Source organism: Pterocles gutturalis, unplaced genomic scaffold (assembly GCF_000699245.1).
Source record: "Pterocles gutturalis isolate BGI_N339 unplaced genomic scaffold, ASM69924v1 scaffold14821, whole genome shotgun sequence".
NCBI classification, from domain to species: Eukaryota; Metazoa; Chordata; class Aves; order Pterocliformes; family Pteroclidae; genus Pterocles; species Pterocles gutturalis.
The window spans coordinates 1-19,325 of record NW_010105695.1 but is presented as its reverse complement, the minus strand read 5'-3'; the positions used below and the strand labels follow the sequence as shown (position 1 = coordinate 19,325).

Genomic DNA, 19,325 nt, shown 5'->3' with positions numbered 1-19,325 from the left:
ATTATACTGACAGGATGTGTACTTCTCCACTTTTGCTGACAGATGGTCGTGGTGGGGAATATGATTTATTCCAAAGCTGGGAAGAGAATGGAAAAAAAACCCCACAAACCACCAGCTTATGTTGTATTTGCCTCTGGCCTCATCACTCTGTAGGATGTTTCTTGCATTGAAAGAGAAACCTGGAAGGAAAGGAGGTAAAACAATTGCAGTAACAAGGAAACATACCAACACCCAACGTGGTTTTCTAAAACAAAAAGCAGAGAACAACTGTGACAGCAACTGGAGTAGCACTCAGATTTTTATCTTCTCATTACTAGTCTCTGGAAGGAACATAAAAGATCAAGACTCCACACATCATCTCTAAAAACATAGAGCACTAAAGCATGACACACCCATTGAGGCTTACATTTTTCTAGACTGGTCTTCTAGACTGTTTTATTTTCATAGAAGGATGTCCCTTCACAAACATTCAGCATTTTTACAGATGTTCTCTGAAGTCCGCCAAAATGTAACCGTGATTTGAATTACTTATACTAATTCCTTTTTTTTCCAACATAGCTGGTTTGGTAACCAGATGAAAACAGAAATTAACCTTTCACTGCAGAATTACAAACATCTTTTGAAGTGGAAAAAAATATTAAGAAAAAATTACTCTAGATACGAAGCTGCTGTAGTGAAAGACCAGTTCAAGAAAAAACACCCTGCTATATCTTCTAAGTTGCTTGCATTCTTACAGTAAAGAACTGCTATAATCCTTTCAATAGATGCAATGAAACTCTTAATAGAAGTTAAGAATCCCAGAGGAAACAGATTTCAGGCATAATTTGAATATCACAGTTCAGTGGGAAATTACTTTCAGTCAGTGTGTAACAAGATCTCCCCAGTCCTGTGATTGTGACAAAGAAAAAAAGTACACCTCACCGTGAAGTTTTTCGTGATAGATTTGTATGAAAAACTGCAAGAGAAGAGATCTTTATCAATATAAAATTGCATAAGATACTTAAAATATCTGAAACCCTCCCAACCCCCAAAACACATCTACATCATAATTTTAAATACAAACGTGATATAATCAGAATTATCTGCTTATGTTCACCTCTGAACAACAGCTAAAGGTAAAAATGAAACTAGTAATTAGTAAGCAATAATTACAGCTTTATGCCAAAACCCCTGCAGCTTTTACAAGATTTTAGACGTACAGTCTACACCAAAAATAATGTAGAAAACAAAACCTTAAGATACATTTAAGTAGCAGTTTTTATTTTTAATAACTTTATTTCTAGATTAAAGTACTTACTGGATGCAAGTACTACAGATATGATGAGAAACTACACAGAGTTTCATGACTTCAGCTCAAAACGACTGAACAGAAGCATAAGGTGACCACGTCTTCCAAAATTATTCACAGCACTAAACTGAAAGTTAGGTTTTCTTTACCACTATCTTAGTTATAAAGAAGAAAAAACCAAATCCAAGCAATGTTACTGCTCCCATTTTTACTAATCTTTTTTCCAAGGTGGGTGCCTTTTCTGGAAGTTTCACTTGACTGGGGTCATTCTTCTGTCCATGCTGAGGCAGATGTTAAGTTCATGTAAAAAGTGCAACAAAGAAAAAAACATTAGTGTGAAAGCTTCTTAAGCATGTGATAAAGTACCCACTCCTAAGAATCAGCATGCATCTAGGACAGATATTAGTTCTTTCTCACTGTCTGTCTATGCCCTACTTCAACTGAAATAAAGGTGTGCAAACCTTTATCTTATCTGATGCTCAATCATCCTGAAATATATACCAGAAAGACAAACTGTTTACAAACTTAACTCCTGCTACAAAAGCCTAATAACAAAACATTTAAACTCCAATGGTCAAATATTTTAACCAGAACTTTTGCACTTTAATTACTAAAACAACTGTTTATTAAAACAGCAAGATAAATATGTAACAGATAAGACTTAGTTTAATTGATTACATTAAAGGGAGTACCTTACAAGTGCCTGCTCAAATACATGTTGAAGCTGAGTGGAGCCTTGTCATGAAATGCAGCAGGGTTAGCTAGGTCCCAATTCTCTAACTTAGTTTATAACCCTTGGAAGGCCATCTTGTCTACTGTGCTTTCAAAAATTATATGCTACAGACAGAACATGTACTGCTGGCAAAGTCTCGTAATGACTAAGCTTAGTAAACAGTACTGAAGATATTAAGGGAATTCATACAAACTTACTATCTAGAGGTTTAACTGTTTCACTTAAATTGGTGCTTTTGACAATAAATGTTTCAGGGCTCTACTCATTCAAGAGTGCCCCATCATAAATCAAGTATCACAAAAATGTTTTGTATTAAAGTCATCATCAGCGAAATTCATAAAACACTACAGTATTTTAATAGATCAGGAACTACATTTTTGAAATAATAAGAAGGCTAGTGTTTAACACCTCTGTTTAACACTGGGTATAAAGCAATCATCTTTTATCTTGAAAGCTATAAAACTTTAAGTACAGGTGACAGCAAAGTCAAGTGGCACCCAACTCAGGCTCCCCCCAGCCCTTATAACTGGCCTGTACACACAGGAAGCAAACATATACATACAATTGATTTCTGCATATGCAAAAAAAGGAACACAAATAGCTAAAAATTCTTCACCACAACCTCTATCTACCTCTCTATCTACCTCTTAAATATATTTGGTGTTAAGTGATTTATTGGGAGAAGGCTGTTATTTTACATTAAATTTACTTACACTACAGGAAATTGCATTAGTAGCATTATACTCAAGGTCCAAGTTCCACATGGCTTCGTTCAGCAACAGATTCCTTTCTGACACCGATGTTCCATTTACTCTATCCCAGCGGCCATTCCTTTTACTAGCCTATTACTTAAAATGACCCCATCTGACAAGAGCGTGTCATTGTGTTGGTTTGAGAATGACTGATGTGGTGCTAACGTCTAGCCTTGACCTCTCCCACCCTCTTCTTTTGTCACTCTGTAGAGTTATCTGGGATGCCTCCCATTCAATCCATAAAACCTTAGTATCTTCCCTGTGAGTCAATAATTCCAAACAAAAGATTCCTTAATTAAGAAGTAAGAATACAGGTATTCAGAATGGCATTTATGCCACAGTGGCTGTCCAAGAGCACAGGGATATGTTCCACTTAATTCTTTCCTGCAGTAGAAAGAAAAAGATTGACTGTGCCTTCCTTTGGAGACTGTCCATGCTGCTATGGAATATTCTAGACTATTTCTCATTCTGTCCATGGAAATGGAAGTGGAAGAGGTAGATGCAATGTCCAAGCTACAGCTAAAGTGCTGGTGCCAGACCAAGGTACCAACCGTTTCACTGACAGATGTCAAATTTGAGGTTGCAAGCAGAAACTCGTACACAGTATTTAATAGCTTCACTTGCACATACCCACCTTTTCCACCAAGTCCTTCAGTTTGGTAACTTCTCCGCCCAGCTTTTCAACATTGCAAACCAAGTCTTTGCAGATTTCGATAAAACTTTCAGTTGGTGCCCACTGCAGTACTATCTGTTAATAGTTACAATTATTTGCCAGAATTGCTGTAGATTATAACTTAATATTCTTTAGTTAACGTATTATAAAAGAGTGTCAGAAAAAGTTTATAACTGCATTTATGCTGTTTTTTCATTGTACGATTTATGCATATAATCTACTACTCTGTCAGCCTCTGCAGGAACCTTTTGTCACTTTAACTTACCTACCAGCAGAAACAGTAAGAAACATATGTATGTCCTTTAACTGGGTGGCTTAGCTCTTTGAAATAAATTATTTTAAGAAGTGTCCTTTACAGAAAGAACATTGGACAGTTTTATGTAACTCTACAATAATCAAGACAGTTGATGAATATTCATATTTTTCATTTTACCAGGTAGAATAATACTCTAGAACAGAATAATATACTCTAAATCAATCTTTTTTTTTTCTTTGGTTGAATACCTTGTGAGAATTGTTGAGGAAATGCATATTCACAGTCTGCACAGGAACAGTCAGCTTACTACACTCTTTATTCAACTTCTGAAGAAACTTGAGGAATTCATCTCCACTAAAAATAAAATTATATTCTGTTATTTGTTAAAGACTACAACTTTTTGCAAGCTAAATATTATCTATGCACTTCCAACATCGGCTAGTGAGTGAATCAGACATGCAATTTGATTGCATTAAAAAGAAAAATCCAGTTTTGTTTTAACACAGGGTAGTTAAATACTACATTTAACATCTTAGCAAGTTTTTGGTTTTGCAGGTTTGTTTTATGGGTTTTTTTCCCCTCCTTTTGGAAGGACAAAAAATCATCAAGTTATCCAGAATATTCAGCTAGTAAGACACAATGAAAGCTGAAAAAGCATCACTCAAAAGCTCTTTGGAAACACTCCACTTCTGTTTCTAACTCTCATCCATCCTGTATTATCAATGAAAACACTACCCGCTGGCATGAGCGATTTTTAACATACTATGGAAAATAACTGTAACATGCATAAAAAAAATTTAACAGACTAATTTCAATGCTAAATTTCTAGAGCTTCCATGTGACACTGACTCAATCAATTTTACTGTAAGCTTCAGAAAGCATTAGTTCTAAGTCATGGTGTTGGCCAAAAGTTGTTGCCGTTGACTGGGCAGAGGAAAGGGGGGGCAAGGAAGAAGATACTCCATTTGTTTTTACAGAGTGAGCTCTCAAACCCTCAAAAGCCTGAGAAGTGCCTGTATCTCCAGTAAGAAAGTTTCCACTAGCTTCCAACAAGCAGGGCCACAACAAGAGACAATTTTAAGTTCCTACTGAAGGACTTCCTGTTATACTTACAGGAGGATCTGAATAAATTAATTCAGAACCCAACGTTTCTCTTCTCCCTAGGGCAATCTGCTACTAAATCTAAACACAGCATACTCACACTGCCTTACTTGCTGCTGCTTCTGATGGCAAAAAGGTACACATGTAATTGCCAAACAGCTAGACTGAGCCACATGCCAGTGTGGTGTAAGTATCTAAACAGAGCCTGAATTTAGCCCACAGAGCGTTTTCCTTCAACTTAGGTACAAGATCACTAGTGAGCAAAGTCTTCACCTCTGCTGAGAACATCTGTGATTTGCAACACTGATGAACAGTTTAACACTTAAAACAGAAATATAAGGAATCATCAGCAGGGATGCTGGAGGTTAAAAACCAAGCCTGTTCATGGTTTTTATGATGATGGGGAAGTAAGAAAGCTTATTAGCTTGTTTTCACAAAATAAATATTATTTATTTCAGAACAATATAACTGAACTGAATATGTAGGGTAAAAAAACCCAAACATTAACATAAGAATCACATCTGGAGATAGCCTGAAAGTTTCTCCCACATTACTACAGTCAAGTCACGCTCATGAAAATATCCTTCTACTTAGACAACTTTTTATCTGGCTAGGATCAGTTATGGCAACTTCTCTGTTCTGTCAGAAAGCAAATTATTTTTAGGAATTCTGGAAGTATTCTCAGCAAAAAGAAAGTATGTCATGCGCAAGAAACGAGGAGAAAAAAAAGGAAAATAAACATTTTTTACTTCTCATACTTCTTTATTATACTACAAATAGTTCTTACTATTTGTATACTATACTTACTATAATTGTTCTTAAAAACCATTTTCATAGAATTTTGTATCTGTTGCAGTGAAATGTTCCTATATGTGCAAATGGAAATAACGTTTGCAAAAAATAATCACTTTTTAAAAGAATTAATGGCTGTCAAAACACCAGTGGCTAAACAGTGCTAGACACTCTGAGTTTATAATCAATCAGTTCAACATTTTCTACTATGTTAGTTTTTCTATGACTTAATGACTGATTTGCCTTCTCACAGAATGACTTTGAACAAGTGGGAAGTAAAATCTTTATGTAATAGCATGTAAACATAGCCTATGATTTTAGTCTCAAGGTCAGATTCCTAGAATACATGTCAGGCCATTTTCTAGAAAACTATGCAGTGCGTGCCATAACTGAAATGCTGTCATATTTTGTCTACTTCAATCTTTAATCAACCAATTATTTTCTGGTTTTGAGAAGTACATATGCTATAAAACCACAATGTACTTTGGAATTCCATATGTCACTGGTGTGTGGTACTGTACTGGACATCATGTGGATTTTTTACTGTATTTGGCTACACATGCAGTGAACTGTTAATTTTTTTTATTTCTCCACTTATTCCCTCTCTTCAAATTTTTAAGCTGTTCTGCTTTAATGTATATACTAAACACCACTATGGACTAATCTGGAAAAAGCACACATTTCTAGCATAAATATACACGAAGCTTAAACTGGGCAAAGTTCTCTGAAACTGCAGCTAATTATCCCTCACTAAGACTCAACATCCTTTTCTAAAGGTGTGTCATTGGGCAGCTAGACACCCAGATGCCTGCCCTATTACCTCAGCTCAGCAGCAAAGCCTCTATTTTCATAGGAACAGCTCAGGTGCTGTCAGAGTATTTATGGTGTGTCCATATCATACTGGTTTGTACCCTCTTGCTGGAACTTTAGTTCTTCAGTCTTACAGTACACATACTACAGTGCACATGGATTATCCTCTGGAAGTACACAGGTGCTTATTTTGATGGTGAAACCTCCTCAGACCAGAAGTGGCATCAAGGGCCTGTATTAGGACATGAACATCCCACTCTCCCACCCCACCTCAGTCTTTCAAGAGCTTCCCCAAATGCCTTGCATGTCCTCCCACATCCTACAGCTCAAACTTGGCATCACGCTGCAAAAACACACCTCAAGCAGGCTGCGAAGCCTCTTTTGTAGAAGCACAGTAATGGATACAGATACAGGCACAGTGACAGCATCAGGAGCAATCGGCATATGTAAGGACGACTAGACAGGAGCGCAGTACATACTAGACAGACTCACATTACCAAGGCACAAAAGCAACAGTATGGCAGGACCACATCCATGACATGACTGCTAAAACACAGTGTCAGTGCAATTCAGCTGCCTCCAAAGGATGGTGACATCTACAGAACCCAAGCACATAACATAACTAATGAAGAGCTTAGCCTTACAGTACCTAAATAATGCAGAGAGCTCTCCCCAGAGTTTTGGAGAGGGAAGAAATATCTAACAGACTAGCAGCACAGCTGTCAGGTCACTAGTCAAGAGGGAGATACATACAAAGAGGAACTGAACCCTTATTTACCTAGACAGTAGAAAGTTACTTAATGAGTAGTTTGGATGCAAGGAGGAGTTTTTTCACCCGTACTACTCTAGCCAGGCCACTGCAAATAAGGCAACACAATGCTACGCAAATGGTGGTGGGACTGGGAAGACAGAAACAAGCACAGAGAACCTAACTTACTAGTGATGCAGCCAGAGTACAAGGAAGGAGCAGTATCTCCAAACCAGTTTTCTCTCAGCTAAACAAACAGTTCAACTGACTAAAGCCTTTGAAAGGCAAGCCACAGTTTTCTGCCCAAGTCAATTTCTAAAACTTTTGCAAATTAAATATCAAACTAATCCTGTTTTCAGGAATAATTCTTCTATAGTTTTGGGAAGTAAAAAGAGGAAAGACATGAGCACAGAATCTAAATTCAAATCTAGGTCTCTTGGAAAAAATGAGACAACCAAATAGAGGATAAGAGCTTTAAGAAATCTTAAGACACCTTTACACTTAGTATAGCCTTCACTATTCTTTTTGTGCTGGATGTGGAGAGTGCTCTACCAATGCTTAGGGGACTGACAAAGTTTAATAAAGTTGCTGAGGGATGTTCCTCTCAGCTCAGGCCTGGATTTCATGGGACTGCACAAGACTATACTAGAAGTATGAGAGGTATTACAGAATTGATGCTTAAGGCTGTAAGAAAGAACCAATAATGGGAAAAATATCAAGTTGGAATGGAAGCTTGAAGCAGTAACACTTTCTTAAAAAAGTTTCCTCATAAACCTACTTCTACTGATACATATGATCTATGGATAAGGAAACATCTTATGAAGTTCTTAATTTGTAATATAAAAAAAATAGGTCTTTTAGAAGCCAGTTAAAACTGCTTCCAGTGGAAGAGAAAAACATGGAAAAAATCCTGAATTTATACAGAAGTCACATTTATGATTAAGATAGACATGTTCAAGTAATTAATATGTTGAAAATTAAAGCCCTATGCAGAAGTCATATGCATCTCTCCCTCCCACACATCTTTTTATTGCATCTTACAATCAGACAAGTTTGACTGCAAGACTACCAGAGCCTCCCTTGTCTAGAGAGATAATGGAGAACTACAGAGACCGCATCATGTGGGGTTTGTAAGGGTCCATAACGCTCTTGATGCACGGGGAAGCAAGGATGACAAGACTCCATTTCCACAGAGAAATAAAAAAATCTGCTCACTGCAGCCTATCACAGAAATTAAAGAATGAGCTAATACTGAAGCCCAAGAAGCCAGCTTCAGGATTTATGATATGAACACAAGGTAGTGAAACCCTGCACATCAAGGCTATAAAACCCTGTTTGAGGTACAAAGAAATAATTCATCACTCAAAAAGATGGATAAAGTAATGGCATATAATGGCAATATAACCCATAAACAGATTTCTACAACAGGAATCTATGGTTCCAACTTTCTTTGTACAAAACGCACCTACCACCAGCCCTCATAATCCATTAACTGGCGTACTCTCATAAATGTTATGCATGGGATAAGGTGTGAGAGAACTTTACCACTGAGCTACAGAAAACAATGCAGTCACCTTAAATAGTTCATATTTCACTTCCATTTCCTTAGACATAGTTAATACCTTAATTCCAGCTTCAGCACTTCAGTGAGGTCTCCAGTTCTTATCTCTTCCACTTGTAGCTCATTAATAGCATCTAAGAGTTTCTGCTGATCTTCAGGATTTGTAATGCCAATCTAAAGAGTAATTCCAAATATGATTTACTTTTAATACCTATTAGACATAACAGTACAGTACCATTTATTGTGCAAATTTCTAACTATTGAGTCAAAAGAAGTTGCTTTTAAGTTATTGCAACCAACTACAATGCATGTAACTGACAAAGGAAAAAAAATGAAACCACAGAAAGTATTCAATGATGCAAAACAAAAATGACAAGAACTGAGGAAGAGCCAAACGGAAATGCACAGGATACTCAGAAAATCTGTTTATTAAAAAAAAAATATCAGTTTTTATAAGTATGCCTGTGTTGTTACAATGTTATACTCATCTATTTCAGAATCATCTCAGTCATCTCCTATAGCAAAATAACCAATCATAATGACGGATATCCAGCATTAACTCAGAAAGAATAGAAACTAACAAAGCAGCATCAAATGGAGAGTTTTACAGAAAGAGGCCAGATTTTAGGAAGGGCTTTTATAAGCCGTTGGGTGCGTATTTTTTTCCAGTTAGAGAAACTGGTCTAATAAGATATGATACCTTTTCCTAAAACCTTATTTTAAAAATTAAATTCTATAAGAAAATAAGTTACTTCTACGCAGAAATTGACCTGGTTCACACTACCTCCAAAACATTAAATGATTAGAAACTAGTAGGGAGAGAGAATATGAGATGTTAAAAAGACAGTCACCTGGATGTTTATATCATGTAATAGCATGTAAAAGGAGCCTTTTTATACATCTGAAGGACAGCATACTTATGAACTCAGAATCAGCTTATACAGTCCCTAAGCTCAAATCAGTTCATCTTCTATACTCTCGGCTCATGCTGCAAACAACAACAGAAGAGTTCTGAATAGTTCAAGGCTTTTTGTCTTTTTTAGCTGAAGAAAAGTACAATTTTCATTGGAAGATAAACACTATATAACTGAGGTTCTCTAATTGATGCCTAGGACAGAGAACATTGTCAGCTGTGTTATCCATCAACTACCTCAGATGAAAATTTAACTCATATTTGAATACAGGATAAGAGTTTTCTTGCAGAAAATAAAAAAATTGGTCCATTTGTTAAATGGGAAGTGCTTCTCGGGGACATTCAATACTTTTCCTTGCTCATCTGACAGGCTGCTGTGCAACACAGGACTTCTGATGTTTGCAGCCCTAAGGATGCTTCTCCACACAAGTGCAAAACCTCATAATGCTAGCTCCAAGCATCACTTTGTTCTTAAGTCTCCAACTGAATACTTGGACTCAGCATGAACAGACCATTCTGGAATTTGAGACCACAAGGCTCTCAGTCTCCAAAGCTAGAACATATGGGGCTCTCACTAATGTTCTAAGGACCTGAAGTTCCCTGCTGCAGCTTCAGAAATCTTTAAGATGTTAGTGCTTGCTGTCTCCTAGCCTTCTGTAATTATTGCAGAAAGAATTTTGAATGAACAGCTGACAACACACATCAGATCAAAATGCCAGACAGTCTCTCTTCCTTGGATGGTGCTGAGCAGCCATTCTAGGGAAGAAAAGGTGCTTAGAGAAATGCTTGCTTTGTGTGAGACTATAGTTTCTGATGCCCAGTGTTCACTGTGGCTCCATAAAACAGCTCTCCAGGTTCTCCACCAGGTGTTCAGGAATCACAGGTAACGTAAGTATGGGCTCACACATGTGTCTTTAACAAATCATGTTATAAGTCTATAGACAAGTAAGTTCTTCAGTAACGTAAAATCCCAACAAGATTACAGGTGTCAAGAACTTTTGAGTTTCCAAGAGGTTGCCTTGGGTGCCTGAACAAATTGTACTCATGTCTCTGGTAAATAACAGCTGTCAGCCTTAAGGGAGAAATATCTGGGGTTCCTAGAAACAATTTGCTTCAATTTATTAGTTCTCAAGCTTGCCTTGTGGAGCCCTATCTGGTATGAACTAATGTTTTCTTGATGCTTACAAAGCATTACAGCCAACATTTCATAACGCAGAAGTAAGCTGATTTATATAAGAGCAGTAAATTTACTTTTAATTACAATTAACAAATCAAATGAGCTCTTCCAAGGACAGAACAGCAGTTATTCTTGAATATTAAAACTATCTTGCTTAAAGCAGGAACTATTGTGAAGACTGGGTTTGCTTCTGACTCCATCTTCTCATTCCTGGAACAAGCAAATCAGGATACAGTTTCCTGACCAGCACAGCAGGAAGATGTTGCACTTTGTTTCCCTATGAATAAAACATAACTTCATCCTTCTGCAAATGGATCAGTGACTGAGCACCATCACATCTTGAAGATATTATTTAGGAAGTAAGCAATATGATAAAAGTCATCATACATAAAGCCCTCCACCACCACAGTCATTTTGATTTCAGAGTTACTAGGTGCAGAAAGTAGACAGATCAGTCCGAACTTCTTCCCAAAGCAGACAGACTTTCCCTTTCTAGACCATCTCTGCTGAACATGAGGGTTACCCAGAACCTGACGATTCATCCCATGGTGAACGCGTGGAACAAGCACAATGCAAGAAGCCCTTCTTCCTTATGGATAAGCAAGCTTTTTAAGTTGGTGTTGCTTCAATTACACTCTGCAGTCCAAATAATGCAAATATTGTGAAGTGGCCATATGTTAAAGAATGTACAAGTTGTACAAGAACTTGCTTATATCTGTAAAACAGAATATATGCAGTCTAGATTTTGATTTTAGGCACATCAACTCTAACACCACCTATTTAATTCTTTACTTAAATAAATAAATAAACCCCAACCCCTGAAAATCTACACCCCAAACTCATGTTCCAGCATCAGCACGACTTTTCTGTTATCATTTAGATGGAAACAAAATAAGAGGCAAGTAACAGATTATCCCAACTCATGAAAGATGACATACTTCTCAGATAAAAGCACTGATGTTATGCATGAACTCTTACATCTTTGCCATCTTGCCCGACTGGCCACTATTTTTAATAACCTGACAATTTTCTGCCAAACAGTAAATGCTTTTTTGCAGGGAGGTGGGGCAGAGGAAGGAGAGTCCTGGAACGGTGATATAGAAGCACACAGACCAGATAATTCTTACACGCTGAAGTTAAACTTCCGGGTTATACTTTGAATTTCGATGTGTCAACTTTTCATTGTCCATTCTCAAATCCAGAACAGGATGCCAATTTATTTTATTCTAAACTAACAAACATGTGAGAAAGGAACCTTCTTAGTCCTAAATGCATCCAGAAGTAAAATTACTTCTGTTGCTATCTTGTGAGAAAAATGCTCAAAAAAACCCAAACCAGACAGAAAAGATTTGAGTGTTATGAGTAGCACAGAATCATATAAAACCCTCCAAATGTTGAATAGACATGTCCCAGTATACTGAACAGCCTTGTCTCAGTATGGAACAGTTTATAAGCTTAAGGAATGCAAGGATTTCAGCTTGAAAGGGTCACTGTTTAGGCTCTGTTGTAGAATACAGATAAAGCTATTTACAGAGAAAATATCTTTCTGATATTGTTTGATGGAGGAAAGTGTATCATGTTAGTGACAGGATTTCTCCACAGTTCTCTGGATACAAAGCAGCTTGGTTCAGAGGCATCCATCAGAGGTCATCATTAATCTTTGTAGTAATAAGATCCGGGCTCCTTAAGAGAGCTGGCTGTTAGCTGAAGATCTGCCATCACACTAAAAACTTTCAACTCTGGAGTTATAAGGAAACAGATTAGATTTGTTCTATCAGCAGTGTGGGGAGAAACTGTTAGTAGAGCTCTAAAACCGGCCTGCATCAAGAATTTAGGATAACTTATGAAGTGATAATAAGCCAGGAGTGTTGTGTCATTTTTTAAATTCTCAACTGAAGACTCGCCAAGTAATTTATGTCTATGCACAAAGCACAACTTATTTTCTAGGAACTCTTTCCTGCTGTCACAGAGCTAAGAGAGAAAACAATTCTGTTCCTATAGATATTATCTTCCTGTGCAAGAGCAGCTGATCCAGGTACTTATTTCAGTTTGTCCAAAAAAGCTCTCTTTTTATAACAGGGAGCCCCAAACACGTTAGAACACTGAAACAGAAGTTATGAGTCTTTGTGAAATTAAAACTCTTCGGTGAAAGAACCATAAGGCTGAAAGAACCATTCACTAAAGTCCACAATTCTCTCCCTTTCCCCCCCCAGTATCCCCTGGCCAAAAACAAGTAATGATTGCAACATCAAAACAGGCAATCAATATGAAATACTCAGTCAGATTTTCAGTTTAATGCAATCATGACCAAGACAGCAGCTCACACAGTGATGAGAAGAAGGCCACAAAAACCTTTAAGAGTAAAATTCCTGTCAATGAGGGCTTTAGGATTCATATAAACGCCATACCTGGATGCTGTCCAGTGGGCATAATCCTGAGGCTTCAGAAAAGCAGTAACATTAGAACATGCTGACATGCCCTGTAATATTTAGGTCTAAGTGAATTCTTAAATCTCTTAATTGACAAGGCTTCCTATACGTGCACCCTCTGAGAATACAGAATTACTTCTAAGCTCTGTCAAAACACTGAAACTCTATTCAGTTACAAGATAAAACAATGCAAAACATCCTTGTGACACCAACGCCGAAGGAATATTAACATCTGTAAGCAAATGTGGGTTCCAGCTGCTAGAAGAAAAGCTTTCTTGGGAAAAAAGCTGACACTGAGGACATCAGCAGCAGAGAGCAAGCTTGAAGCAGCTATTTTAACCAGACATCTCTGGTATCCCAGACCAGGTACAGAGTGCTCAGAAGAATCCTGCAGCCTGAAATATTTTTGTTCCAAGGAGACTCCTATGATTGGATTTTATTATGGCACCCTCTTGTAAGCATGGGAAGTCTTTAATTTCCCACACTATCTCAACTGGAAACTGAAACCTTGTAATAACGCATCATTTGCTCCTGGATAGCAGTGAAATACCAGCCTTCCCAGCTGTAGTAAACTGTAAGAAACCAAATCTTCTAAACATTCTCTCTCTCTTTTTTTTTTTTTTTTTAACAAACCTGTGTGGGAGATGAGATTACACAATGTAAGAGTGGTCTTTTTTTTTTTTCCAGCAGAAATTACCACCTCACAAAGGAGGATCACATTTAAAGTAGATGTTTAGGATCATCTACTGCTAATCCTAGCACTGATTTCCTTTCAAAGAAAACATACTTAAATACTAAATATGGTGACAACTAAACTTAAAAATGGAACTGTTTCCTGCTCATCCCAACTCCTACATCCTTACAACAAAGAAATACTGAGGACTTCTACTTCATAGTCAGATCTAGGCAGAGAAGATGCAAGAATTCAACTCAAAGAATTCAAGGCTGATCTGTGGGATTACATATGTTAGAAAAGGTCTGTCTATATTCATATTGAAATTCAAGTTGCAGAAGATTCTGAAAAGAGATCTTAAACAAAACCCCAAAGAATTCTTCAAGGTTAGCCATTTATAAAGAGAAGGTAAGACATTAAAAACATCTAACAAAGAAGAAAAATAAATTAACTTCTACAGTAGAAAACTGACCTGTATTAGCTCTTCTTTTTGCATGATCAGAAGTTGTCTTAAAGCTATATCTCTTTTCTGCATAAAAAAGGGTTTTCTGACATCAAAAACAATTTCAGAAGAAAATATTGTTTTAACATAATTTTTTGACTTATGTTTTACTTCAGTTTTCAGAACGAAAAACAGCTACACAATACCATTACTGAAGTAATGAAAGAGTTCTCTAGCTTAGACACATCACGTGTTGTGACTAATGCATATAATCAAAATTAAGCAACCCAATCCAGTTCACTGCACTTTAATACTTTATATATAAACTTTTGTTTAATAAATTGATTTGAATTAATTTAATACATTTATTTGAATTAATATACTAATAGTGATAGAACTTTTTTGATGCTGTAGGTGCATTTTGCTTTCATGGATTATGTTACAGATAGCAGATACACCACAAACTTACCTTCAACAATCCTATTATGTGTTCTAGTCCAAGACCATGTAAAAACACTTCCATGTCATCAAAATTTGAATAGGAACTGTAAATATAATTGATGAGATTTGAGATGAAAACAGTGGAAATTAAAAAAATAAAAGACATCCAGAACAAAACACTACAGAAGAGCTCCCAAGGCAAAGCAGTGTCAGACCTAAAGTTGTACACACCTACTGATGACAGTAATATCTTATAACCATCATGGGGTACAATTTAATCTACCAAAATTTTATAAATGGATTTTCTGTCTAATGAGTTGAATTGAGCTTAAAGGGAATGATTTTCACAAATAAACATCATTTTAAGTAGCAAAATGTTCCAACTGAACGTTAAAGCTGGGTTGCAAAAGCCTAAAAAGTTTGTAAGTGAGGTTAAGGAAGATAACTATGAATTGGACTCGGCCAACAACTATTACCCTTCCAGTTTCATTTAAACCAAAAGAGTTTATAAGACAGGCATGTCCATAACTAAAAATAGTGGAAATTAGTCCCTTAAGAAATTTGTTGTCAGAAGACTACTGTTCAGAAGGTAGGCTGAGGAACTAGTACATTCCACTACAGGTTCAGAATTTAACATTTATAAACAAAGGTAAATATCAATCTTGATTCCCCACCCAACCAAAAGATATAAAAATATAAGAGAAAAAAATATCTAAATAGCTTTCAACAATCAGATGAACAACTATAATGAACAGAACTAAACCAAAAAGGAAAAAAAATAATAAAAAAATGCAGAAAGGACTACTGCAATAGATACAGTGAATCCTTTGCAAAAACCCTGAGTTAAGATGGCTTGCTCCATTTTATTGTAGGTCCTGAAATGAACGTTTAAGTCTTTGATGTAAAAAGGGGGTAAAGAGCTCATATCAAAATCTGTAAAAAAAACCCCAAAAAACCCAAACCCCAACAAAACAAGCAACACCCCCCCCCCCCCAAAAAAAAAAAAACAAACCCAAAAAAACCACAAAGCAAAATGCCTCTCTGAAAATTGTTCTGAATACATAAGAAAAAATTTCAGGTTTGCAACATTGAGAATCTCACATTCCAGGATTTCTGGCATTTAAGTATACCTTATGTATAGAGTATCCCTTTATGAGGATGGACACGCTAAATCATGTATGAAGAAGTTTATGCAACTTCCACACTGTAACAAGTCAATAATTCTGTGAGCATGCCTTCTGTCAGCAGGCAAAATATAAAAAGAGTTTAAAATAATTTTAATAGAGTTTAAAGTCATCATCTCTACCACGAAGTTGCGTAGAGTTGTGTCATCCTCTGCCTGATTCTTACCCCTGAAGACACAGACAGCAACAACCAGTCTTTGAAGTAAGCAATTCACGTATACATTCAAACATTGTATGTACACACAATGTCTCTCAACTGGCAAGAGAAGACAGTGCGTGATCATCCTGCAGTCATTAAATCTTTTTATTCAGGCATTCAAAGTACCTAGTTTGCAAAGGTTTTGTGAGTCCTTGGGTAACTCAAGACTTTTAGTTCTGCTAAAGGTGCAAGGAAAGGACGTTTTTACCCTGGATCAAAGAAAGGGCCATTCAGCACCCAGACAATAACTTGAAAGCCCCTGAACCAGAAAAGAACCTAATCCAGGAACCGAAGAAAGGAAATTCCTGCCAGGTATGTGCATTTCCTTGTACAGACCAGGGCTCTGGAAGCCAGGACAATTGTCTAATTAGGATGGTAGACAGCAATGACTGAAGCCATGCTCACTACCTAAGGATGATAAGCTATACTCACTGACCCTGCATGGTGGGGCACAACCGATACCCAGTACCAGATGATGCATTAGGAGCAACTGAGAGAAAAGGGACTTGAGAAGACAACTGGCAAATGAAAATTATGCAGGCAAATGGCAGGAAGGACACATCCAGATCAAGGAACTATGACGAAATAAACACAGGTATCAGTGCACCTCTTGACTATCACAAGATAAAAAACCCCCAACTCACTAGGGGATGGGTATGTGTTTGTGTGGAAACAGATAAGCTATATCTCTCTGAAAAGGTATTTAACAGTCAGACATCTGCTATACTGCACGGGACTGTTTCCTGAAACCAAAAATTCTACTGATTACCAGAAATGCTCAAAATTATGAAACATCAGAACTAGCTGTTGTTAGTATAAAAATCCTTGAGCTTGACAGAAATGTCTGTTCATACAAACAAATCAGTTGCTCATCTGATGCAGAGAAAACCAGCAGAGTTTAGAAAAAGACTACTGACACATTGTGAAATCCTGGAAGCCCAAGAACTGCCTAATATAGACTTACATTTGCATAGTTAGACATCTGGCTGTGATAAAGTATTTTAAGCGGGCTTCAGGACTTCAGTGTCCTATTTTAAAAGCTTATAAAGATTACCCAGACACTAGTAGAATGTCCTCTAGCAACTGTCAGGTTTCAACACCACTAAATCTATTTGGGCAACCACTGCATAGTGTTAGTTTATTTCCTTATACCAGAAAAAGCCTGGGAAACCTCCTAAATAACCTAAACCTATTAAAAAGAAGAGAGATGTGATCTAACACAGAGGTTGTTAAGTACAGACTCTATCTAGGAGTACGAGTCTTTGTGAAGAGTACAAGACCAAACTATTTAAAAGAATGTCACTTTCATGGCAAGTATACAGGGACTCAAAAGATGATCCCCAAGGAGCAGACAGAGCCCATGCAAGACCTGGTTCATAGATGGGGAGATACACCCAGAACAATGCCTTTAGGAATCAATGAGTAGCAAGATTCAAGAACAAAGAGGACAGCATAGATAATTGATTTTACCACGCAAAGCCTTCACCCCTGTGGCCCAAGAAGTACCTCTAAGATGACTGCAGCTGAAGCACCAGAGAATAAAAATCTGATTGATATATCTAGCCTGGTGAGGCTTTGTCTGAAATGAGGTAACTCTGTCTGAGACTGAGACTACCACAATGTGAGCTGCTACCTAGTGAACTGCCATCAGCTTAATGATACAAAACCACGGCATTTCAAATTCAGCATGACCTGGCTGACCAGGGACATAAAGAATCAATCAGAACAGACTATGGGCACTGGAAGTTGTCTTCTCAAAACCATGCAGCTCAAGAAGGCAAGCGGATGGTTTGTTGAGGACTTCTTAGCCAATATGTTCTGGGACAAAACTGTACCGTAGATCTCTAAAGTTCCCAAAGCAGGGTCTGATTTCAGTCATAGGACACCTGCAAGCTTCAGGGTCAGTAGCATGCTATGCAAAAAGTTCTAGAGCTTAACTGGTGTTCATACTTAATTGCAACTCTCATATATGCAGAAAAAAAGAAAAGGGCACGTCTCTCCCTGGTGGCATGAAGCTGAAAACAGGCATTCAGTGAAAGCATCAAAAGTTTAACATCAAATGAAGACAATCACAAAACAAGGAGTATCCAGCCAGGGAGCATGCAAATTTAACAGAACTTAAACGAACTGAAGTGACATTGGACCCTGGCTCTACTACACTTTACACCAAGTGAGAAGAAGGAAAGATCTAGAACATGCTCTTTGTTTATAACACAAAAGAACTTTGCAATCTTGAAAAATTAATAGTTCATACTTACTGAGGGCTCTTGGTACCACTCCAAACAATACACAACATGTATCAGTACAACTTAATCATTGATATGAACAAATACAATCTCTTAGGCATGTTTATAAGCTAAAATTACATTATGACTGTATTTACCCAACTCTGTGGTCAGGGACAGCTGTCAAAAATTTGTAGATAGCCTCTTGCTTAATTGTTTCACCGCATCTCCCTTGCAAGTGATTTGCAGCCAAAGAGAGTAAACAATAAATCTGGAAGAGCCAAAATGAATTAATTATTATTATTCAAAATGCATAACAAGATACATGATTAAGACTACAAAGAGTTCTGTCATGAACTACTACTTACAGGGAACATGAAACATCTGCCACTTCTTCTCAAAAGCATCCAACTACAGTGAGGAATTAAGACTAAATCCACAGAGTTTATCAAGAGTATTTCTGAATTAACCGAATTCCACCACAATGATAACTGACGTAGAGCAAAACAGTATATATAAGGTAGTCTAAAAAGTTAGTGTCTGTCACTACAGAAGCAGCAATATACCAACATACTAATTTTTGTGGTTTGTGGACAAGGGAATAAGATCCCTAAAGAGCATAAGGCATATGACTGCTTTAATGTCTCAATTTCTAGTGCATATACGGGCACAATATTTAGCAATTTACAACTGACAGTCTAAGTTAACTCTGACAGACAGGGATTCTTTCAACTGATTAAAGAAGCAAGCCTTCTGGCAGACATCACTATCCATCAGTGATGGATTCCAGAAACTGAATTGTCCTTGTTCGAGTTTTGAGATAGTTACTAGAAAATTCAGCAAAACAAGCAGAATCTCAATAAACCTAAATGAATGGTGAAACCACGTTCCTGAAATTCAGGTGACTAGCCATTTTTATATATATATA

General features: G+C 37.1%; 1 protein-coding gene across 1 annotated transcript; it reads right to left on the bottom strand.

Moving 5' to 3' along the window:
* Positions 1–1,422: 1,422 nt before the first annotated feature.
* On the bottom strand, positions 1,423–18,668 carry LOC104471977 (ankyrin repeat, SAM and basic leucine zipper domain-containing protein 1-like; the record flags this gene model as incomplete). Its single annotated transcript, XM_010087501.1, has 7 exons — positions 1,423–1,569; positions 3,408–3,521; positions 3,951–4,056; positions 8,776–8,888; positions 14,379–14,435; positions 14,818–14,893; positions 18,556–18,668. Coding segments are annotated over 7 exons (726 nt in total), but the record flags the coding sequence as incomplete, so codon positions are not given.
* Between the last annotated feature and the right edge of the window lie 657 nt (positions 18,669–19,325).